The 25,852-nt window shown below is 44.5% G+C and overlaps 1 protein-coding gene across 2 annotated transcripts in view; it reads right to left on the reverse strand.

Annotated features, from left to right (window-relative positions):
- The window catches only part of ASB9 (ankyrin repeat and SOCS box containing 9), a 55,117-nt gene that overhangs the window by 2,903 nt on the left and 26,362 nt on the right, over window positions 1-25,852 (reverse strand). For both annotated transcript variants that reach the window (XM_073565245.1, XM_073565242.1), the window contains exons 5-7: window positions 18,138-18,288; window positions 6,616-6,750; window positions 2,832-3,023 (exon numbers count right to left, since the gene is read on the reverse strand). In XM_073565245.1, the coding sequence (XP_073421346.1) occupies window positions 2,832-3,023; window positions 6,616-6,750; window positions 18,138-18,288 (478 nt within the window). The remainder of the gene's footprint in view (window positions 1-2,831; window positions 3,024-6,615; window positions 6,751-18,137; window positions 18,289-25,852) is intronic.

Below are 25,852 nucleotides of genomic sequence, written 5' to 3' on the forward strand. Positions count from 1 at the left end.
ACTGTATCTATAGCAGGTTCCAGTAGCCAGGACCATTATTCCATATTAATCTATATATATATAAAATTGAATGTATGTGTGCATGTGTGTATCACCAACCAATCACGAAGCATCTTTCATTTCTCCAGAGCTGTTTAAAAGAAGCTGACATGTCATTGGTTGCTATGAGCAACAGTTTTCTTTGCAACCAATCACTAAGCATCTTTCATTTCACCAGAGCTGTTTAAAAAAAGCTGAGCTGTGATTGGTTGCTCTGAGCAACAGTTTTCCCACTCCACAACACCACAGCAGACACTGACCAGGTGGGAGAAATCTAACATCCCCGGGAACATAAGCTCCCAGCCATTGTCTGCCCCCAGAAAGGAGCAAGAGCACATGACAGAAATGAATCACCCCCTCCCATCCCCATATACCCATCACACATCCTCCATCCCATAGGCACATCTTCCCTCTTAAAGGGATCTCCGGTATGGAAGTTAGGGAAAATCCCTCAGCGCTGTAATTCTGACCCCAGACTTCTATTAAAGGGATCATTGGTATGGAAGTCAGGGAAAATCCATCCAGCGCTTTGGTTTTGACCCCAGGCCTCTATTAAAAGGATCCCCGGTATGGAAGTTAGGACCATTCCACTCAGCGCTGAGATTCTGACCCCAGGGTCTCTTAAAGGGATCATTGGTATGGAAGTTAGGGCAATTCCATTAAGCGCTCTGGCTCTGACCCCAGGCCTCTCTTAAAGGGATCTCCGGTATGGAAGTTAGGATCATTCCACTCAGCTTTGTGGTTCTGACCCCAGGGTCTCTTAAAGGGATCATTGGAATGGAAGTTAGGGCAATTCCACTAAGCGCTCTGGTTCTGACCCCAGGCCCCTCTTAAAGGGATCCCCAGTATGGAAGTTAGGGCAAATCCCTCAGTGCTCTGATTCTGACCTCAGAATTCTATTAAAGTGATCATTGGTATGCAAGTCAGGGCAAATCCACTCAGTGCTCTGGTTCTGATCCCAGGCTCTCTTAAAGGGATCCCCAGTATGGAAGTTAGGGCAATTCCACTCAGCGCTCTGGTTCTGACCCCAGTCTCTCTTAAAGGGATCATTGGTATGGAAGTTAGGGCAATTCCACTCAATGCTCTGGTTCTGACCCCAGGCCCCTCTTAAAGGGGTCCCCGGTATGGAAGTGAGGGCAAATCCAAACCGCTTTTGTACTGACCCCAGGCCTCTTTTAAAGGGATCTCCAGTATGGAAGTGAGGGCAAATCCCTCAGCGCTCTGATTCTCACCCCAGGCTTCTATTAAAGGGAACCCCGGCATAGAAGTTAGGAACGTTCCACTCAGCGCTCTGGTTCTGACCCCAGGCTGACGGGATGATGTGGGATATTAGTGGTAGTAGTCTGGTGGCTCTGGCTGATGGGATAATGTGGGATATTAGGGGTAGTAGTCTGGTGGCTCTGTCTGATGGAATGATGTGGGATATTAGGGGTAGTAGTCCGGTGGCTCTGATAGAATGATGTGGGATATTAGGGGTAGTAGTCCGGTGGCTGTGAGGGGATGATGTGGGATATTAGGGGTAGTAGTCCGGTGGCTCTGGCTGACGAGATGATGTGGGATATTATAGTGAATGTGGCTATGCGGAGTGAGCGGGGCTATACACTCAACTTTATATATATAGATATAATCATTATAATTTGTTATAACTAACTGTAGTTAGTTACTATGCCCGGGCAGCACCGGGCTCTTCAGCTAGTATTCCATATAATTGATATGACATCTGTTAATTGTTTGAAAACAATTTGCTAGGTAAAGTACAAGCGTCATTCTTTCCCTTTTCTTGATTTGGGCAATAATATTCCAATTTCTCCTTAAACAAATGTAAAACAAATGCCACATTTTTAGAAACCCCTATTTAGTGGAATGTTAAATCTCTTTTCACCATCAAAACTACAGAGTAAATTATAAAAGTGTTAAAACATTCTACAGAAATATTGGCCCCCGTTCCATATCATTCCATAGCTGCTATATAGCATTAAGATCTGGGAACTATGAACGTTAGAGAAGCAAGGAAAATTCCCTGTCATGTTGTTGGAACCAATCCTACTACCATACAACCCTTATGGCATGGTGCATTATCTTGTTGAAAGAAATCTTCTGCCGTAGGGAAACAGCTGCCATAAGAGACGCACTTGGTCAGACAGAGTGCTTAGGCTAGCCCTACAGTCTAGATGTCCATCCACAAGTATCAAAGGACTCAGGGTGTCCCAAGAAAACATTCCTGACACCACTATTTCACCTCCACCAGCCTGAACTGTTGACCCCTAACATGAAGAATTCATTGGTTTATGCTACATTCACCAAATTTGGACTGTCCCATCAGCATTTTGGAAAAGAAATGTGGATTAATTTGACCATAATGAATGAGAATGGTAATTGTAGGAAGCCCCTATAAGAATGGAAAATGTGAATATACCCTTTAAGAAACTCTCACAGAGCATAATTGAGAGCCTTGAGGATGGATGAGTCCACCAAAAATCGCAGATCTACCAAGAGATGTATTTTATATATTGGGAAGGATCTTACTATTGGAAAGAACTAATTTTGGTCCTAAAGAGGCTCATGTGATGACATTTTGGTTTGTAATCCATTTGATAGTAGTAGGAGAAGAATACAAGATATGTGTCCATTTATTTTCCATTAGGCAAGATATCAAGAGAAAAGGAAACAAGCTAAAAAGCATAACCGTGAATCGAAAAAGGAACTACAAGGGTTCTGCTGTTTTTAATGGCATATAAATATATACAAATAATAATCAAATTACAAACTGTCTGTAAATGATCCACTTCTACCTTCTCTGTTTAAAAAGAGCTGGTGTAAAGTGCTGTGTAATGGGATGATTTCTGAAGGTCGCTTCCCATCTGCATTCTTAGATTGCATATTTCCTCCATAGTCAATAAGAAGGCTTGCCAGTTCCGCATTGCCATTTCTTGCAGCAATATGTAATGGAGAGTCCAGTTCTTTACCCACATTTGCACTTGCCCCTACAGACAAAAATCAGATATATATTTAAATTAATAACTCAAAGCATATACCGTGCTCAGTAAAAATGAGTACACCCTCTTTGAAAAGTAAGATCTTAATCAATATCTCACTAAACACAAGAACAATTTCCAAAATTTGGACAAGACTCAGTTTCAAAGAACATCTTTTTAACCCATAACAGGAAAGTAAGGTTAGTAATATAACTTCCATTACAAAATCTGCAGTTTTAGGCCGGAGTCACACTGGCGATTAAAACGGTCGAATGCAATGCGATAAAAAATCGCATTGCATTCGAACCCATGTTATTCTATGGGGCAGCTCACATCATGCGATTTTTTATCGGATCCGTTCCTCGGACCGAGACAATCTCAGCATGCTGCGATTGTCACCGATTTTCGGATCGGATTCCCCAATGCAAGTCTATGGATGCGATAAAAAAACACATGGAAAACGCACCAAACGTGTGACTTGCGATTAAATCGCACAACTTCTCCAGGTCTACAGGATAGGGCATCAGGCATTGGCATTGGATGTCAATTTGATGCTTAGATGCGATTAAAATTGGTTCCTTGCCGGAAAATGGGATGACAGACGGATATCTGGCCAAGAATTCTTTGTGCGATTTCGTACCGTTAAAATGGGACCGATTTTTTAATGGTTGTGTGTGACTCCAGCCTTACTCAATTAGTTGATGAAAACACCCCACATAAAAACTGATCCATCTAGTACTTTGTATGACCTCCATGTTTTTTTAAAGACAGCACCAGGAATTTTGGGCATGTAATGAACATGTTGGCGACATAGACATATTGCAACATCTATCTTTTTCCATTCTTCAAGAATGACCTCCTTTAGAGATTGAATGCTGGATGGAAAGTGATGCTCAGCTTGTCTTTTCAGGATACCCCATAGGTGTTTCGACTGGGTTCAGATCAGAAGACATAATTGGCCACTGAATCACTTTCACCATGTACTTCTTCAGAAATGCAACAGTGGAATTTGATGTGTGTTTTGGATCATTGTCATGTTGGAAAAGTAGATGTCTTCCAAAGGCACGGAGTAATGGGAGCCTCTTCATTTTCAATACAGAGCGGTATATCTATGAATTCATGATACCATCAATGAAATGTAGCCCCCCGACACCAGCAGCACTTATGTAGCCCCACATAAGGATACTGCCAACACCATGTTTCTCTGTAGGCACCATGCATTTTTCTTTATACTCTTCACCTTTGCAACACCATATGGTTTTGAAGCCATAAGTTCCAAAACATAGGTATCTTTTTCTCATTACTCCATAGTATAGAGTCCCAGTAGTCTTCATATTTTTCAGTATGGATCCTGGAAAATTGTAGCTGGGCTTTTTTGTGTATGAGTTTTTGGAGAGACTACCTTCATGAATCACACTTATGCATGCTATTCCTCTGCAGTGAACACCATATTGTGCCACGGGAAACATACTCTCCGGTTTAGCGTGCTACTTCTTTACCTAAGTGCAGTGAACTTGCATGTCAATTTTCTTCAATTATTCCCATTAGAAGACACTCCTGTTTAGGTGTTATCTTCAGTGGTCAGGCCTGGACGTTTCTGTGAGATGGTTGCCATACAATCTTAGTTACATTTTTGTATCACTTTTGCTACAGTATTGTGACTGACAAGTAAAGCTTTGATCTTCTTGTAACCTTCACTTTTCTTGTGTAAAGAAATTATTTTCTTTCTCAGGTCATTTCTCTTCCATATGGTGCCATGACTGCCGGTGTTTTCTTTGTTAAGTAATTCCCTCACAGTCGGTTGGCTGCTGGACACCCAGTAAATTAATAAATAGACTTAACTCTGGTTAACATTCTTGATAAATAGAATTTTGAAGTGCAAACTATATCTATGCTTCTAAGACTTTCATTGGGGTTTACTCAATACTGCAACATGGTCTTAAATTAAATTGTTAGGAAAATTCCATTTTAGATGTTCTAAACAAGCCTACACTTGTGGGAGTATTTTTTAATATGGTTTCACATAGAAAATATTGATTCTGAAAGGAAAATAAAGTTTTTCTGAAAAATCTGTTGTAGTGTACCCATTTATACGGAGCACTCTATATACAGTATATTATATGCTTTATGTATTTCTATAAGACCTGCTTTTGGGGACATCTCTGTTTTTAAGCATGCAAGTTCCAAGCACAGCAAGTATTACCTGTAAAATAATGACTGTTATCTTTCCAGTTCTTTTTCTCAATCAGTGGCATAACGTAGTCTAAGTGGTTTAGTGGTTTGAGTAGCTTCCTGGGGTCCTAGGCTCCTGAAGGGTCCATGACCACCGATGGTGTCCAAAGATTTGATGCATATGGAAGTGCAATAAAAATGCTTTGTGCAATGATGCCTGTCACAAATTAAGGATACAATTGACAATGCAAGCATTGCCTTGTTACATATATGACTTTGTTTTGTTTTCTTGAAAATTGGTCATGCCGCCAGCTTCTACTTTAGTCATTTCAGACATGAAATTGCACAAATAAATTTTCTATAGAAGCTTCAATTGCACAACTGTACTGTAGCATGAGTCCCATAACAGTTCAAACTGCTATTACAGAAGGACATATACCAAATGCTAAAGTCCTAAATGGTAAAGTCACATGTGCTAATGAAACAGGACTGCTCCTGCCTTAGATCTCCCAGGGCGTGATTGACATAATCTATTACCATATTGGTAGTACCACCGGCACAGGAAGTTCAACAAAAACATCAATCATGCCCGGGGGGCGTAACTAGAATACACTGCAGATTAAAACTTCATTTTTAAATAATAGCAGAGTCTGTTTGCTGAGATTTTTGAGTGGAAACTCCAAGTTATTGAGGAGTTTTGAAAAAGGATTTGCAGGTTTTATGCTCAGTTTCTGCTCTAAAACTTGAGTGTGCGCATAGCCTTACTGTGGCAATTAAAAGACTTCATTAAAATACAGGAATTGGCATAAGAACTACTATAGCAGCTGCTTTATACAGTATTGGAAACTTAAATGGTAACCGTTGTTTAGAGTTTTAATTTTTAAATCAATAGTACACGTGAAAATAAAGCGTCTTTGTAATAAATCTTATCAGAGAAATCTGCTTCTTTCTCCATCAGGAGTGATCATTTCTTTTCAGAGGTCTGAATTCTGAGGTAGAATCTGTATTCGGTGAAGACAGATTTTTAATGAGATAGAAGATGGCAGCTGCTACTGATGAGAGTCTATGTAGACAGAAGGTGGAGAAGGAAGGAGAAGCATTGCCTCTAGCTCCTCACTTCTCCTACCCCCAGTCCTCAGCATAGAATCTTATCAGTAGTAGATGTCATCTCCCATCTCAGTGATGTAAAAATCTGTCTTCACCGAACACAGATTTTACCCAGGAATTGAGAATTTTGAAAATGAAAAATCACTCCTGGAGGAGAAAGAAACAGAGTTCTCTGATAAGATATATTACAAAGTTGCTTATTTTCACGTGGATTATTGATTTAAGAAGTAAGAAATTAAACGACGGTTACGCTTTAAGAAGTTTCCTTTAATATTCACCAACCAGACCAGTTGGTGTGTAGAAGAGAAAATTAATTTCTTACCTAGTTCTAGTAGTCTTTTAACGGTTTCCAACTTTCCATTTTCACAAGCAACATAAAGTGGAGAACCCAAGTGATTTATGTTTTTTTCTACACTGACTCCGGCATTTAAAAGAGACTCCACACAGTCTGTATAGCCTAAATTGAGTGAAAAAAATACATTTTTGATATCAGTAACAATAATGGTCATTTTAACTTTCACCTTTTCTTCTTTTTTTTTCTTTTTTGCTTTTTCCTGGATCTGATTTTGACCTGTATATGTTCAGGGTCTGACAACTAATAGTTATGTAATTTGTGATGTAAATAACCCCATCTCTTTGTGCCTATAGATTTTGGATATACAATCAGGCCAGGAGATCAGACCATAGTTACTGTATATTGATCAGATTTTAGAGCTTAATAATTAAAGTCTGAGATTAGTCAAGTCATAATTAATTTAGAACTTGAATTTGAAAAAAACCTGAATTTGAAAAATTTGAAAAGAAAAAAATCAGAAATAAATAGAATTGCCCATTAGACTTTTACTGTTTATGGCATCTTGAACCCAAAGAAAGGATTAACATGGAGCTTCTTGGGTCTGAAAAATTCATGGTTTTGGCATATTATTATGATCAACTGACAGTCTAATGCACTGTTCCTCATCTCCAGTCTTCAAGAGCCACCAATAGACCATTATCACATCTCCACCCAGTCCAGGGGCCCCTTTACATCCAAATCCCTACAGGGGTTAAAAGGTAAAGGCCAAGACAATCCCTGGCATGTGATAAGCTTAGAAGCTTGCCAGTTTGTGGTAGCCATTTTAGAGCTGCCAGGTGACCACTGACAGAGCCAAATTTCAATCATGCATTCAGGATTTCTTTAGTATAGCACAAGTGATGAAATTATCACATGGGCAATACTAAGGAAATCCTGAAAACATGATCTGTTGGTGGCTCTTGAGGGCTAGACTTTGGGAACACTAGTGGTCTCATGTGTATGGGAGCATCCAGCCAGTCCCCAACAGATGAAGCAGGGGAGAGAAGGCTCAGACCTATAAAATTTCAACAGCTGATCCTTTTGTTCTCTCTAAATATAAGCTACTCCAATGAAGTCTGACAGCAACTTTCTCATAGAGAACACAGGAGCCTGCGGTCAAGCTGAATGTTTTTATGTATGGGGCTGATGGCTGAATTATCATTCAGCTGACAACAATCTAATGTGTATTTGGGCTCAAAGAAAGGCTATTCCAGATAATCTGTGCCTCATAACATAATAAAGGGAGGTTCAATCTGTTGATATCTCTACCTGACAACTCAATTACACACATTACCCTTGTCCTCTATCATCCCAGCATCAATTCCCTGCTCTTATTTTCCTACCTAACACCTGTACTGTTCTCTCACTATACAAAGCCCTTTGCTGCTAATGACAGCCCATACATAGGCTGAGTTTACATGGTGTAAGGAGGCTAATGGCCGTGTAATCAATGGGAGGTATGTGTCACAGGGATGGCTGCTCCCTGTGATGTAACCCGGAGTATTTTCCTTTAGTGCACGTAAGCACTAGGATGTTGTTTCTTGCACCTGTGTTCAGGTTGCGGGTAGCTATGAGAGATGAGCGGGTCTGGCTACCCATATACTTCACATGTGGGTGTGGTTGCAGCCTACATAATGGAAGCTGTTGTTTGGCATATGGGCTGTGTGCAGAGAGGGAGAAGCCTTCCTGTGTGTGGGGCTCCAGACCGAGCCTGCATGCTGGACATTGCTCAATGTGTGTGCCCACAGGCCTGAGGGAGCAGAACCCAGCTGAGGAAATTTTGGTGATGTTTTGCCTGCTCTGAAGGTCGTTTACCCTTTTGTGGTTGCTTAGGGGTTTATGAAGTAAATAAACCCGCATGGACTTTTTTTTTTACAGAAACACGCCACCTGTTTTCCTCCTGCCGCACCTGAGAGAGTACAGTCTCTACAATGGCCATACTAAAACTTGGGCCAGTGACACCTGCAAACTGCAGTCATAGCTTGCTCTGTGTGTTTGTCTGCATAGAGAATGGGTACAGTAGATGCCTGCTATTGACTGGTGCTTAAAACAGATCAGCCAAGTACATGCTGCTATTGTCTTCATAAGGACTATAGATCTGTATTAAAAGTTGCTGGTGAACTGGCACACAGGTTATTATTGGTTCGGCGTGCTGTTCATTGAGCACATTGACTGAATATGTGGTCTTGGGCAACATTCACATATCTGGATGCTGAAGTCCGAAGTATGAACCATTATACATGGACCATCCGCGGGTCTCCTGATCTGAACTCGACAGCCTCACACATGCCTATAAGGGTATGTGCACACGCTGCGGATTCTGCTGCGGATCCGCAGCGGATTTGGCCCTGCAGATCTGCAGCAGATCCGCAAGCATTGTACAGTACCATGGGATTTCAAAACCGCAGTGCACATGCTGCGGATTTGCTGCAGTTTTAAATCCGCAGCATGTCAATTCTTTCTGCGGATTCCGCAGCGGTTTGACACCTGCTCCATTGTACAGGTGTCAAACTGCAGGGGAAAACTGCAGGCTAATCCACAGGAAAACCGCAGGTCACTTTACCTGTGGTTTTACCTGCAAATCCGTGTGGAAAAATCGCAGGTGAATCCGCACTGTGTGCACTCACCCTAAGACTGTTGACTTTGGGTCAAGGGATCGGCAGCTGGTCCATGTATTACAGTCCGTTCCCAGACCATGACACATGAATGTGTGAATGTAGCCTTAGGGAGAAACCAGGCATGTGGTTGACTACACAACTAAAATTTTGCCCACTGTAGTTGTAAATGGTTTCACGATTTTGTGTCATAAGACTCATAACCTTGTAGTCATTGGCTGCAGCAGAGTTTCCTCCACATGTTTGGTCTCCCCTTTTCAGATAATGTTACTGATCTTATTTTAATATCTTGGCACCCGTAATGAGAACCATGAAAAAAATGCGTAATAACTTTAAACCAATACCATCTGAATACAAAAATTTCCAAGACATTTCTGTGATACCACTCCAGTCCTGGCAACTGATAGCGGCTCTGTCATCAATTATATTCCTAGGTTTTTCTAGTTCTATGTCTTTGGTCATGGCAGTACGGAAAAATAACCGTTCAGAATAAAGAGAAGTAACTTTATAAGAGCTACAGGTTCCTCCCGGAATGTATCAACCTGTGAAATTTACACAAGGTTAGGAGTTCTTATCGAAGAGGAGGAGAAGCATCATCAAGGTCACAAAAAGATAGAACACACTTATGGCTCAATACCAGCTACACAGCCGGCAACGCTCGCACCTTCTTATCACCCTGCTAGCCTCAGACATACAGATAATTATGAGAACAGAATAAAAAAAATGCTTTCAAGTTTACTGCTTAGTTTTTTTTTACAACTGTGATTTACATAATGTCACAGTGACCCCTGAATATATGAATAACTGTACACCGTAGTCCCTCATTAAAAAACTGAATGGATAGAGACTGTGCATCCTGGAATAAAACAAAAAACTAACTTGCGGAGGACAATCTTGTTCGTCAAATTATTTTGACCACTTTCTTGCTGAACGATTCTGGTGGCACAATGACGTCACTGTGGCTCCATCATCATCTTGCAGAAGATGTGAGGGTGTCACACATGAAGCTGAATATGGCTTCCTGCAGCGCTGCTTTGTTCAATTATATCCGCATTTTCAATATGCGGAGGCAATTGAATAAATCAGCAGCAGTGCCAGAAGCCATGAGTGGTTTCCTGCCTAGCACCCTGTGCCCTCGGCTGTACTACCACCTCCATTTTTAGGCTAGGGTCACACGACAGTATTTTCTCTTATCCAAGAGAAACAGGACAATTATGAAAATCACTCTCTGATGAAACTATCACAGTGTGATCACAGTGCAATCCAATTTTCTTGAATAAGAAGAAGATGGGGAAAAAAATGTCTCCATCTTCTCCATTCTGTCAGTCTGTGAAAATTGGACTACACTCAGATGTCAACCGAGTTCATTCCAATTTTTTCTACAGACTCATTGACTTGCATGGCCAAGTACGATTTGAATATACTGTAATTTATTTCTTCGGACAGGTTCTGTCTGAGGAGAAAGAATCTGACATGTGTAAGGTCCCACAGAATAACATCAGTCCAACTCCGATCCGATATTTTGTCGGATCACACCCGGACCGTAAGTACGGTCATCTGCACGAGACCTTAACCAGAGTGTTGTGTCACCCCAGTTGAGAAACATTTCACTGAGCATTAATGGAGGGGGAACTCAAGTTTGGGATTTCAGTAGAAAGCCATTTCCTTCCCTGGTTCCTGAAGTTCAGCCTGAAAGCTGTCAGATGGACAATCCTTGGTCTGTCTCCTGCCACACTGAAGAAAACTATCAGTGGTTTCCAGCGTTAACAGCATCTAAGAGCTGATGTACATCTCAGCGTGTGGTGCTCAAACAGCCCAACATGCACCAAATTACTTAGGAGGTACGCACCTCAATAAATTTGTCACAATGTACATTGGAGGGCCTTGGTTTATGATTGACGTGTGAAACACAAAAGTCTTACTAAATCCCTTCATAGTGTTGTGTGGCGCCCCTGCAGGTCCAGTAGCCACAGAGGTACTGCACCTCATCCAGAGGTGTGGTATCTCACGACCGGGTAAGGTGGGGACACTTTACCACACTCCTAACACTGCACCCAACACACACACTAGTTAGTCAGGGCATCCGGCTGTACCCTTTGGGAGGATGGCCTCATCCCAGACTGACTAGGAAAGGGTGTTGGGGGGTTAGTTGGGAAGGTAGATGGAAGGGGAGGAGCTTAGAAAGTGGAATGATTTAGAGCAGCCAATGAGTGATAGCGAGTGGGTGGAGCTTAGAGAAAGAGTGGGAGATTTGAAGTGAGTTGAGAGAGTTCCCTCAGGGGAAGAGCAAGTGGAAGGACGTATTGTGGGCAGCTGCTGGATGGATTGGCTTTGAAGGGAAGCTCACTGAAGGAAGGAGTGAGATTTCTAGAGTCCCACCCTGATAGCCATCAGGTGGGGGAAGAAATTAGGTCGCAGGAGGGTCTCAGCCCCTAGCCCCCTAGCCTAGCGAAGTGAACAACGAACTTAATTAGCAAGCTGACAGTTGTGGTTGCTGTATGGGCCAAAGCAAATCCCACAGTTACCTTCCCAGAAAGGCAGCCACATAGGATCAAGAAGCCGCCTGAGTGACGAATTCTGACAGGATCCGCGGCAGCTAGCCTGGGACACTGACTGTGAAGGTGCTGGGTAGGAGATTGGAAACCAGCACAGTGAGATGGCCTAGGAAGGAATATACTGACAGGGAGTGTTGGAGGGGTGTACTCATCTACCCAGGAGTTTACGGGACACCTGACCAGGAGGACTCAGCACCGAAGTGGGCATCTGTGTGCACCAGACAGTGAGTAAAGCCCTTTTGAACTGCATTCAACTGAGTCCTTGTCTCCTTTCTACAGCCAACACTCAGCACTGCTACATCCTCCACTCCTCTTGTCAACATCACCCCTGAAAATAACTCTCAACAGCCCTGGGACTATTGCTCTACCTGTGGAGAGCCATTGTCACCTCAGCTGCGTCACACCAACCGTCTCAGGAGAACAACACCGCAGCGCTGGTCGCCTCTGACCAGAATACCACAGGTGGCGTCATGTATTCAACTATTAACCCTTATTCTCATCTTTACTACACTCCAATAACTCTAACTCAGCAATCAACAAAACTTGTTATCTGACCACCTGGGGCCACGGACCGGGTCGCGGCCACTTTGACACCGTCCCCCATTGAAGTTGACGGGCCCGGTACCGAGTACCCCAAGGCCCCCATGGCGCGTCAATTTTGGCGTCACGAACAGGATAAACAAAGCCCGGTGTCACCGGGTCCTGTGTGCCGAAGATTTGATGGATTTGAGAAATAAAAATGCCCAAAATGTGTAAAAGAACGGATTTATTGAACTGTGATTTGGACTCTAAAAAAGGCAGCCAGAGCGGTGAAGAGGGGCGTGTCATCACAGGTGACACTCAAGGAAGAGCATGAAAAACCGTTAAGTCCCCCTGCCTGTATTATTATGTGACTGCGTCATGACCAACGCCCAGGGGATTGCGAGCCCTAGCCTGGCATGGTGGAAAAGGGAAGCGACGCTGCCCCAAAGGGGAGGAGAGAAGCTCAGCGGCAGGAAAAACCTTGACGGAAGAATCAGAACACCAGGCAGCCATGATGAAGAAAGAGCAACCAGAGGAGCATGGGGAAGCATGTCATCCTTCGCCCAGCCCTGCGGTGCTCGGCTCCGGCCCAGAGGAGGAGTTGAATGTGGCCCAGCTGGAGCAAGAGATCCGCTGCCTACACCTAGATCTGCGGGACCGCCAGGCTCAGTTGGAGCTAGTGAAGCAGCAAGCCCAGGAGAGGTCTGGCCCCAGCGTACCACTGACACCGGTACCCGATGCCAGCACTCCACCACCACCAGATCCAGAACCAGTGACCGCAATGACACTGGAGGTCACCACTGCCAACCGGGAAGGCTCTGCGCCAGTTCCAGGAAGCGGCCCGCTTGCACCCTCCATCTTGGAACCGACTGCCGCTTCAGCGTCCCTGCCACCGGAGTCTAAGGAGGATACCAGCTGTGCAGCAACATCAGGTACCGCTGGCGCCCTTGTGTCCTGGGAGGCCCTACTAGGCCCGGTTAGGTCCCCATCACCCCTGAAGTCTGGCCAGGTGGTGTTAGATCTGGCCTGGGACCGGAAAGTGTCACCAGGGGAGAAAACAACAAAACCAGCCCCCATACCACCAGCAGGTGGTGACGAGCCTGTGCAGGAGGCAGATGACTTTTGTACCCAACAGCTACACCAGTATGCTAAAGAGCGAGAGGAGAGGAGGAGACAGCATCTGGCCCTGGAGGAAAAAGACCTCCAGATTAAGAGGTGGACCCGAAGTGTTACAATCAAAGACCCGGAATGAGTGGGCTGGGGTAAGATCCTGGAGTTTGACAATAACCAGGGTTATGGGTTTGTCTCCGATACCAGGGGCTCCTCAGACCTCTTCGTTAATCGCCGTGATGTGGAGGCCCACCTAATAAAGGGACATCCAGGCCGCAATCTGACACCAGGCAACCTGGTTTCCTTCACCCGGCATCTGGGGCCATGAGGCTGGTACACCCTCAATGTTAGGAGAATCCCACCAGAACTGGCCACCGCAAATGACCAGCAGGAGGCAGCCAATAAGGTGGCAGCAGAGGCAGCAGAGATACCCAGGCCGGTTACCACAATCTATCCTGGAGGGAAGATAACAACTCTAGCCCCTGCATCTGGAGCAGCTACACCCCAGGCTGCTATTGCCCCCACCACAGCAAGCACCAAACCAGCCACACCAGGAGGGGCTCAACATATCAGGCCGCCTATAAGTGGCCATCCAGATCACTTACCCTGGAAGCAAAAAGGTTATAAGGCTTCCATCACCCCAGGGGGTGATTGCAATTGAAAAGTTCACTTAAAGTACTGAATAGTTACTCAGGAGGGTATAAGCACCGCTGTGCCACATTGATTTTTCATGTTTACAGTTCTGCCCCAGTTGGACATCAGTTCAGTTGCAACCAGAAACTGAGAGATCTCGAACTGGAAGTGGTCTCAAACGTTTTGTAAATAGTTTGCACCTCTTCAGGTGCTCTCTCTTGGTTTTACTAGAACCTTTGATAAAAGGACTACCTCAGACCTGAACAAAAACCCGCGGGTGTGACCGAGAACTGGGTCTGGAAGTGGAAGACTGTCTATGTCCTGCAGTCCACCCAGGACCACCGTTGGAGGTTTAGAGCGGGTCCTCCACCAGCAAAAGGACACTTCAAGATACCCCAGCAGGAGTTACCAAGAATTCTGTTGGATTTATGATAAAATGTTGCTAGTATTTATATATTGATAGTATTTATTAAAGATAGAGTTAGAAGTATCTTAGTATAGAATGAATTGCAAAGATAGTATTATTATTAAACAGAAAAGAGAGAATAAAAATGTGAAGTTTTTAAATAAAAATTTGAACCAGGTGGCGAACCATAGTTGGCGGTTGCCACCAGTTAGCCCTTTGAGTTATAGGTAGCATGAATAAAGTTACAAAAAGTTATTCTAGGTAACGTTAAAAGCAAAAGCACCTCTCTCTGGAGAAGAAGTTTTAGACTATATTGTTATCTACCGGTAGTAATGCTTTAAAAATGTTTTGTATGTTCTTTTGTAACATCTTGTGCTTTATTTTCAGCCCGCAGATGTGCTGGGTTTAACGGGGGGAATGTGGTGCCCCTGCGGGTCCAGTAGCCACAGAGGTACTGCACCTCATTCAGAGGTGTGGTATCTCACGACCGGGTAAGGTGGGGACACTTTACCACAGTCCTAACACTGCACCCAGCACACACACTAGTTAGTCAGGGCATCCAGGTGTACCCTTCGGGAGGATAATAACAATAATCTTTATTTATATAGCGCCAACATATTCCACAGCGCTTTACAGTTTAACAGTTTCAAAACACAATTCATAAGTAACAACATTAGCAATACAACAATTAAAGCAAAATAAGACGAAATAAGATGACCTTGCTCGTGAGAGCTTACAATCTACAATGAGGTGGGGGAGATACAGAGTACAGGGGTGTATTTACAATGGTGTATTTATAATGATGGTCCAGCCATCTTGAGGGAGTGAAAGATGGATGGAGATAGTGAATGGGCTACACACGCACCCTTACACATAGAATGACTTTGATTAGTGAACGTGATAGGCCGCTCTGAACAAATGTGTTTTGAGGGAGCGCCTAAAACTGTGCAAATTGTGGTTAGTCCTAATTTCTTGGGGTAGAGCATTCCAGAGGATAGGAGCAGCACGGGAGAAGTCTTGGAGTCGGGAGTGGGAGGTACGGATTAGTGCAGAGGTTAGTCGAAAGTTGTTTGCAGAGCGCAGCGATCGGCTAGGCCGATAGACAGAAATGAGGGAGGAGATGTAGGGGGGTGCCGCACCGTGGAGAGCTTTGTGGGTGAAAACAAGTACTTTGAATTGGATCCTAAAATGAATGAGCAGCCAGTGTAATGACTGACGAAGAGCGGACACGTCCGAGTACCGATTAGCCAGATGGACAACCCTGGCTGCTGCATTAAGTATGGACTGGAGAGACGGGGAGGCCAATTAATAAAGCGTTGCAGTAATTCAGCCGGGAGTGGATCAATGCTACAGTGAGGGTTTTTGTCGTTTCCATGGTGAGAAAAGGGCGGATTCTAGAGATGTTCTTTAGGTGTAAGCGGCAAGAGCGGGCAAGAGATTGTATATGGGATGTGAAGGAGAGATTAGTGTCAAACATAACACCAAGACAGCACGCCTGCAGCCAGGGTGTTATTGTGGTGCCACTCACGGAGAGAGAAATGTCAGATTTAGGGAGGTTAGTAGACGGCGGGAGCAGAAGAAGTTCAGTTTTGGAGAGGTTGAGTTTCAGATAGAGAGTGGACATGATATTGGAGACTGCGGACAGATGGCCTCATCCCAGACTGGCTAGGAAAGGGTGTTGGGGGGTTAGTGGGGAAGGTAGGTGGAAGGGGAGGAGCTTAGAAAGTGGAGTGATTTAGAGCAGCCAATGAGTGATAGCGAGTGGGCGGAGCTTAGAGAAAGAGTGGGAGATTTGAAGTGAGTTGAGAGAGTTCCCTCAGGGGAAGAGCAAGTGGAAGGACGTATTGCGGGCAGCTCCTGTCAGGAGTAAAGCCCTTTTGAACTGCATTCAACTGAGTCCTTGTCTCCTTTCTACATCCAACACTCAGCACTGCTCCATCCTCCACTACGCTTGTCAACATCACCCCTGAAAATAACTCTCAACAGCCCTGGGACTATTGCTCTACCTGTGGAGAGCCATTGTCACCTCAGCTGCGTCACACCAACTGTCTCAGGAGAACAACACCGCAGCACTGGTCGCCTCTGACCAGAATACCACAGGTGGCGTCACGTATTCAACTATAAACCCTTATTCTCATCTTTACTACACTCCAATAACTCTAACTCAACAATCAACAAAACTTGTCATCTGACTGCCTGGGGCCACGGACCGGGTCGCGGCCACTGTGACACCATCCCCATTGAATTCAATGGCCCGGTACCGAGTACCCCACGGCCCCCGGGACGCGTCAGATGCAATCTAAAAAAGGCAAAGACAGAGCCTTGTTTTGGCTTTTCCAATCCATAAAGAATATGGTAACTGACAGTGAGGCCCTAATGCCCAGGGGGTCAATCCTCCCATGTTTAAGGTCTCATTCACATGTCCCTGAGTCACATACGTGTTCTTTTTTTTTTTCCAATGATCAAAAGTCTACATTATAGTGTATGTAGCTGTTCACATGTTTGTGTTTTCGCAGCCCTTGTGTACACAAAAATCATGAAGATATCCATTTTTGATCCAAGTCATGGATCAAAATTACCTTTAGAAGACTAGGGGTCCATAAAAATTACGGACATAGCATCTGTGTGTGATCTGTGTGTTGTCCATGTTTAACCCTTTGGCGACATATAACATACATTTACGCCATATGCCGTGATCCTGACTTTGATGCAGGCTCGCACGCCAAGCCCACATCTTTCCCGTGTTATGATGGCAGACTTAAAAAGCCATCATCTGCCTCTATCAGCCACAGGTGGACCTATTATCCTGTTAAATGACGCTGTCAATGTCTGACAGCGGCATTTAACACACGTCGGTAGGGGGCACATCATTGCATGTGCCCATCGGCGTGCCCATAATGTGATGGTGAGGCACCGATGGGTTTCCATGATAGCCGGGGCCCCGGTGTCTGCTGAAGACCCCATGCTTTTTATGATTATTCTTCTGTAAAAGCAAGTGGTTAGCTGCCGTTCAAAGGAGACCGAGATTTTCGCTATAAATAGCAGTGCTAGTTCACTGCTACAGTATGTTTGATATCTCTGTGTTCTTAAAAGTCCCATCTATCAAAATATAAAATGAAATAATCCAATCAGTAAATGGCATAATTAGAAAAAAAATTGAAATACCAGAATTAAGGTTTTTTTTTGGGTGCTGCAACTATAAAATGTGTTAAGAGGCGTTCAAAACATCATATCTACCCCAAAATGGTATTAGTAATATGTCTGCTCAGGGCACAAAAAGAAATTGTCATACAGCCAAATATCACAAAAATTTAAACCATTACGGGTCATGGAAAATGGCAACCCATGTAACCTTACTTTTTTTTTTTTTAACAAATTTCTGAATGTTTTTTTAACCACTTAAATAAAAAAACCCACTATACTTGTTTGGTATCTGTCTAATTGTACTGACTTGGATAATCAGGGCAATTTTAGCATATAGTGAACATGGTAGAGAAGAAAAAAAAAGTGGATCAGGGTAAGGCCACGTTCACACCACCGTATTTTCTCTCATCCGAGATAATCAAGTCAATTATGCTAATCACACTCTTATCAAACTCTGACACAGTTTACTTTGCATATATAGAATAAATACTTGTAGACTCCTATTGACATCACATGACTACTTACCTCCCTTACATGCCTCATGAATTGGAGATGCCACATCACATGCTGCGTGCGGACTGGCCCCGTGCTGTAAGAGCAGATTCACACAAGACACATTACCGCTGACACAGGCGTTAAATATTGGCGTCTTCCAGTCAATGTTAGGGATATTGACCTGGAAGAGAAGTAAGCACAGATCTCAATATGTCAGGCAACAGTTTGATTAGCCACCATGAACATTTCTTAGCATTGGATCTAATTGATTTGTAGAAAATTACATTTCTGTATTGATGAGTGAACTAGAAAAGAAGTTATCCAAGCACACTCGAGTGCTAACCGAGTGTCTTCGGTATGCTTGATTACCAAGTTCGTGTCCCTGCGGATGCATGTCTCGCGGATCTTTAACAGGCGCACCACATGCCGAGATTGCCTGTTTGTTAGGTAATCCCTGCAGGTGTGGCGGCTGTTGAACAGTCACGAGACATGCAGCTGCAGGGACTCGAACATGGTAATCGAGCACGCCAAAGACACTCTAACACTCTTAACACTCGAGCATGCTCAAGGGTCGCCCCCGTCCCAGGGCTGTGGGGTACTCGGTACCAGGCCGGTGTCAGGGGAAACGTGCTGCGGTGGCGGTGACCCGGTCCGTGGCCCTGGGCGCCCAATAAAATGGCGGGATTTATGTTACAGCTTATAGGAATAGTTCGTGACGCCACTCGTGGTGTTTGGCAAGTAAGATGTTAAGCCAACGCTGCATGCAGATCCGCTGGGACTGATGGTGTGTGCAGCATAGATGGTAAAGCTCCCCACAGGTGGAGCTGGAGTCCCAGGGCAGTGTAGGCGCTGGTGCCCAGATGTAGCAGGGCTGAGTGTGTCGGCACAGAATGAATGGAGGACACCAGAGGTTGTAGTTCCAAGGCATTACTCTCAGTCCGTAGTGCACCCCTGCACCTGCCTCCGCGCCATGTCCTCCGGGTTAGAGACTCGGCCAACCTCCAGACAAGATAGGATCCTCTCCACCAACATTCCGCCAACATGTACCTTTCTGAATGACTCCTCCAATGCGCCTTTGAGGGCGAAGCACTCCAGTACTTAGTTACCCTGGAATGCTTCTCTCTAGATGTTCCTAGTCTCTACTTGTATGACAGACAGCTGTAGCCTCTTTCTGGGACTCCTCACTCCGGAGTCCTGGCTCACTATCTAATTGCTGTTGTGTCCCAAGTCTTTGATGGGAGTAGTGCATTTACAGCCATCTACTCCACCGGTGTCTGCTGCAGAACCATAAGTGTTCATACAACCTCGGGGACCAGGCCCGGCCTTGCGCTGAGAACCTATAGGCAGGGTACTCTCTCAACCCACAACTCCTCTCTGTTCTCTTCTCCTTCGTTCCGTGCTTATCCTTCTTTCTTATGTAAACTGCAGTTTAAGGTCTAAGTCTCTTCTCCTTCCTTTCCTTTCCGTGCCAGCTGGCTCAGGTCACTGAGGCAGTTGCAGCACTCCTTCCTCCATCCCTTCTCCCAGGGATCTTCACTCATCACCGAGTGACTGTCCTCTCCTACTCCGCATGCCCTCTACTGCAGACTCAACCTTCGACTGGTCTCATCCTCATCTGATTCTGACTCTCAATCCTACACTTTCCCCTTCTTTTATACTAACTCCACCCACCTCCCAGCACATCTCGTGTTACGAAGCAGGGTTCCACGAAGGGTGCTCTGCTACCCCCAGCCTGAAGCTGCTATGTGGCCCTACTGAACTATCCTGTATGGTGGGGCACTACACCTTAGGAGAAGGTGCAGTACGTCTGTGGCGACCGAGCCTCAGGGGCCCCACACTCAGATAACACCTTATTCGAACACGTTGACTCATCACTAATTTCTTTCAAATGTCTTTTAAAGGGTAAATATCCAAGAAATAGCAAAAAAATGAAATAAATAAATGGATATGTTTCGAAGCTGCTTCATTGGAGCAATGACTGTATGTGCACCATGTACTGCCCTGTACCAATGTGAGATCATGGCTGTATCAGTGTGAAAACCATTTAAAGAACAAGAACTTTGCTGCAAGCCGTATAACACACAAGGAAGATGAATAAAGAAAACAATTCACATATGTTGAAATTAAAACTGTGCCTTAGGTCTGCTCCAGGTTTATGCTTGCCCTTGGGTGATGGGGTCCTAGTGGGCCCTTCTTCGCTTTCGAGTTTGTCACCTTCTAACAGCTGTAACTTTTATTTCAATTTTTCAGTTGGTAGAGTTGCATCAGGGCTTTCATTTTTTCAGTATGAGCTGTTTTACATCATCATTTTATAATCCATACAACTTTCTGATCTCTTTTTAATTCATTTTTTGGGGGGAGGCAAAGATCTAAAAACAGTGATTCTGCCATTTTGTTTTTGTTTCCATTTTAGTGTTCACTGTATAGGATAAATAAGCTACTTTATTACTTCTGACTGACACTCTTGCAGCAATGCTAAATCTGTTATTTTTTATATATTTTCTTACTATTTATGTTATGGGAAAAGGGGATATAAGATTTCCTTGATATATTTTTTCATTTTCAAATGTTTAGTTTTTCATTTTTTTTTTTTAAATGTATTGGTCCCACTAAGGTACTTAAAGTATGTAAGGAGGTAGCGGGGAACCTCACGCGGCGTCTCTCTCTTGGTCACTGTTCGCAGGATCGCATGCGGCACCTCCTGGATTATTAATGTTTACATACTGTGATCTTATGTACTGTAATGCAAATGTACTATGTGTGTATTGTGTACATAATGTGTCCTGCATAGAATTAGGGTTAAGATAAGATCTTCGACAGCATAGAGCCATATGGGTTAAAGTAGTGGGGGGCACTATAGAGTTAAGGGATAGAATAGCATAGAGTGGTAATAGAGTATAGGCAGCACAGGGGTTTACTAAATGGGAGGAACAGCACAGAACAGCTAAGTATACTCAAGATACTTCCTGATTAGAGCCAGAAGCCCAGGCAGCCCACCCGGGGCGAGATGTGAGGAGTAGTGACTCAGACGATAGACAGCTGTGGGGATAAGTCTGCTACAGCAGTAAGGGACCACAAGCGTAGATTAGTGCAAATGGGCAACAGCTCAATGGAATCATCCCCAAGAAGGATTCGGGGTCTAAAACCAAGGTGAGAGCAGCTGAGATGGAGTTCCCAGCACCTTTCCCTAATGGAACCGGACGAGGGGTTGACAGGGAGCTGGTGACATGGAAAGTGCTGCGGAATATGTATAAGTGTAAAGCGCTGCGGAATATGTAAGCGCTATATAAAAATAAAGATTATTATTATTATTATTATTAAGTACAGATGTGACATGGACTGCCCAAAAAAGGCTGCCCGGATGGCAGGTTAAAGGAAGGCATGGACGGGACACGGGTTGTCCAAAGATATGGCAGAGATTGCTGGGAGAAAATAGAGAAGGATTACAATAAGAATGGAGTCTGCCCGGAAGGCAGGGAAAGTGCAGGATATTCAGCTCCTTGTGAATTGTGCTGCCAAAGTGATGAATACCAATGTTATTAGCAAAGTTGAACTGTTTGGAAAGGACTGTGATTCTGCAGTGTTTTATTGAACCTGGAAACCTGAAGCTGGACTCCAACAACTGAAATTAGTACTCTGCTGCACACATCACACACACACAACAGAAGGGACTGTGTATTTCATCTGTGGGGCGCCAGGGTGTGGGAACACTACAGCTCATTGCCACGACTACCACCCTAGCCGCCTTACAAGTACTTAAACCTAGGATTACTTGATCATTTGTACAAGGCCCTGCAATACTTCACCTTCTGATAAGACCAGCGACATGTTAAGCATTGGGGCTTTCAGTACGCCCTTTGCCTGCCATGACAATGCCATCAGTACCTTTACATTATATTGGTCGAATGAAGGTCAGAAGGTACATCTTCCCCCATTTCTATCCTCTTAAATGGAGTTATCACAAGTGACAGAATCATCTAAGAGGTTAAACTGCTGCAATAGGAGTAATTCCCATTACAGCTATTAAACTCAGGTGTCTGTCACGTGGACCCGTCCTGTGTGACATGACCCGCAGGCCGGTAACTGAAACAACAAGACATGGCACGTGTAACTGTCCTGTGCGACACGACCCGCAGGCCGGTACTAAAACAACAAGACATGGGGGAAGGGGAAACAGTTACAACGGTGGGCCCTGCGATAGGGAACGGCGACGTGGAGACTTCCTGCACTCCCCTGAGTCAGTGTCCCTCACACTCCTTACGTTCCCTATACAGGCTCCTCACCTGTCGCCGAGCCGGAACCTGTCACCCTAGCACACCCTACACCTATCCCTTGCTAGGGAGCTGGGTGGTGCAGGCACTGGCCCCACCGCTGTACTAATACACATCAGGGAAAAATACAAACAGGGAAACACCACTTAGCTTTGCTCTGTTGCTCTTGCTCCCAGTAACAGAGTCCACCACCAGAATGCAGCTTTCCTCCTGAATAGCTGCCATCAAGCTCTGTCAGAGCTGCAAGGAAATCCCCTCTGTGACTCCTTCCACACCAGGACTCTGACTGTGCTGCAAGGAACTCTCTCTAGCTCCTTCCTCCACCAAGGATGGTTGGAAATGACCACTATCACCAACAGTGATTGCAACACCTGACACTCTTTTATAGCAGAGCCAGAGCAATCACACCTGCTTTATAATCACATGCACTAAACTAAAGAAACCAGAATGCAATGACCCTAACGGCCACCGGGGGGCAAAACTAGAACTGAAACCACTGCAGTGCAATGAACCTAATGGCCACCGGGGGCAAAACTATTTTTAAGCACCACAGCTTAAGGAAAAAAAAGGTTACTAGTGCATTTTATCTGTCATGATCCAGCATGGATCATGACAGTGTCAAACTCGGCAGCCACACTGTATAGAGCGGGCTCAGGTTCTGGGCATGCTCCATTAATGCGGCATGCACATATACTATAAATGTACGGTGGATGTCTCAAATTGCTGGGAGTCATCTTGCATAAAAGACTCCCTTAGGGAGCTGCCAAGCAACAAGTTTAAAGGGAACCTGTCACCAGTTTTGGTCGCTATAAGATGCGGCCACTGCCTTTCAGGGCTTATCTACAGCATTCTATAATGTTGTAAATAAGCTCCTGGTCCGACCTAAAAGATAAGAATAATAATAAGTTTTACTATATTCACCCGGGGGCGGTCCGGTCTGATAGGTGTCGCAGGTCCAGCACCTCCCATTTTCTTGTGATGCCGCCCTCCTGCTTGCTTCATTGCTCCCAGCATCGCGCTTCTGCGCAGGCGTACATCTCTGCAGCGTAAAATACTGCAGTGCGCAGGCGCTGGGCCTCTCTGACCTTTTCCAGTGCCTGCGCACTGCAGCACTTTGCTCTGCCTTCAACAAGGCAGAGAAGTACACCTGTGGAGAAGTGCAATGCCGGGAGTGATAAAACAAGCAGGAGGACGGTGTTGCAATAAAAGGGGAGGCACTGGACTCGGAGCTGCAACACCCATCAGACCGGACCGCCCCCCAGGTCAGTATAATAAAACTACTTTTCTTATCTTGCAGGTCGGACCGGGGGCTTATCTACAGCATTATAGAATGCTGTAGATAAGCCCTGAAAGGCATATTATAGCGGCCCAAACAGGTGACAAGTTTGCTTTAATCATTAGTGAGTAACGTGTGTGACTAGTGAGTTGTGAGGTCCTTTGATCCCAGTGCGGCCAGTCTCCTGAAAGTGAATCTCTGGTCCTGGTGGGGCCAGTGTCCTGAACCCAAATCCCTGGTCTCTCTGTGGCCAGTGTTATAAACCACAACCCCTACATGCCAGATAAAGCAAGAAAAAAGTGGAAAAAACAGTGTCTTATGCCAAATAATTCAATTTATTCATCAATAAAAGCACAAAATTGCAAAAGCCCCTTGTAAGAGGGTGAACTGTGATTACACCAGGAGAGCACTAGGACACTGTGGTGTTTGCCTGCTGCAGCTAAGAGCACATGCTGCTAGTACCCTGGAGTCTGTGTGTGCTGGGGGGTGGGGCCCAGAGTCGACTGTCTAGAGCTGTAAGGGAAGCTTCTAGAAGAGAAGACAGGCTGCCCTGAGACACACTGTGTGTGGAGCAGCTTGTGAGAAGCAGAGATTGAACACTGTAAGAGACTGTGTACTGCAACCCTTCATCTTGAGAGCCTGAAACCTTGCTGTGGAACAAAGACTGAGCGTTCCTGAGAGCTGTGTGACTGTGGAGCTCTGTGGAGTCCCTGTTGTGATGAGCTGAGAAGCAATATTGGACAGACATTTTATACAGAAACAAGTGTATTGCTTCTAGGAGAATATGTGAGGCCTACAGAAGGAGAGACGGCATCTTGAGGCTACAGAACTATAAGTCCTCAGCGTTTGGGTGTTTGGGCTCCCAGTAAGACGAGGAACCTTGTGTTGCTGCAACTGATTGACGCTGAAGATTTGGGACTGGCTGCAGCCTATGCAATCTATATGTCTGAGAGGAGACTCACTTCAGGTTAAAGGTACCATAGTCATAGATACCCGGGTATCCCTAGTTGAAGCACTTAAGGACCTTTGTATTATATTTATATGTATTGTTATTGTAGGTTTGTATAGGTTATACTTAGTGTGCCATTCCAGGAGGTCTCTTGATATCACTACATTCGATTTGCACCTGTTCTGTGAGTAGTACCTGAATTGACCTTTCTGATAGGTAAATTTATTTCAAATCCCAGTGTAATACACTCTTCAGGGAACCTTGGATTGGCATAGTGATTTCAGCTCCGGCTGAGTGAGTGTACTGTATAAGGGTATTCAATCAGTTTCTTCCACATACTAAGTTCTACTTAGAGTAAAGACTCTTTTGGGATTTCTGCCTCAGTCTCGGTTTGTGACCCACTGGATCTTATTCGTACCTCATTACACCCTTATTGTATGTAGAGATCAATTTGTATTCAAAACATAAAATTAGTCAAGGTATATATATATCACAAAGATCAGAGGCTATATCAGCCTAAAGGGGCTATTCTACTGCAAAAAAAACATACAAAATTACGTGGAATTATTTACCTATGTAAAGGAATAGTAGTAAGCTTAATTACAGTGTGGGGTGGTAATAGCAGTATATAATCAGTGGTATATACATATATATAAAAGTAAAGTGCAACTAGTGCCAGGCCACAATATTGTACATCAAATCATACTACCAGCATGTAAACATTGGTGTGTTCATCGATAAAGTGCCAACAGTGCAAATGCCGCAATGGACATAGAGTGTACCAAGTACAAGGGTAACGCACAAGCTGATACTTACTGGCAGTGTGTATAACATTTTAAATATTTGTTGATGAATAAATTGAATTATTTGGCATAAGATACTCTTTTTCCCCCTTTTTTCTTGCTTTATCTAGCATGTAGAGGTTGTGGTGTATAATATTGTGTATTCAGATTTTGCCATTACCTTACTCCATAAATACAGGTTTTTTCTTGGTGTTTTCTGTGTGGCCAGTGCCTGAATGTAGTCCCCTGTTCCCGATGCGGCAAGTCCTGTATCCGAAGTCCCTTGGTCCAGTGTCTCAACATTGTTCCCCTATCCGAGTGCAGCCAGTGCATGAATCTCGTCTCCTGGTTCCAGATCGGCTAGGGCCTGAACCTCATTCTTTTGTTTGTGATGAGCCATTGCCTGAACATTGTCCCCCAATCCATATGCACCCAGTCGCCGTTCCACCATCCTAGACCGGCTTACC

This window comes from Dendrobates tinctorius, unplaced genomic scaffold, assembly GCF_039654945.1.
Source record: "Dendrobates tinctorius isolate UK_male_01 unplaced genomic scaffold, ASM3965494v1 ptg000016l, whole genome shotgun sequence".
In the NCBI taxonomy this organism is placed as follows: Eukaryota; Metazoa; Chordata; class Amphibia; order Anura; family Dendrobatidae; genus Dendrobates; species Dendrobates tinctorius.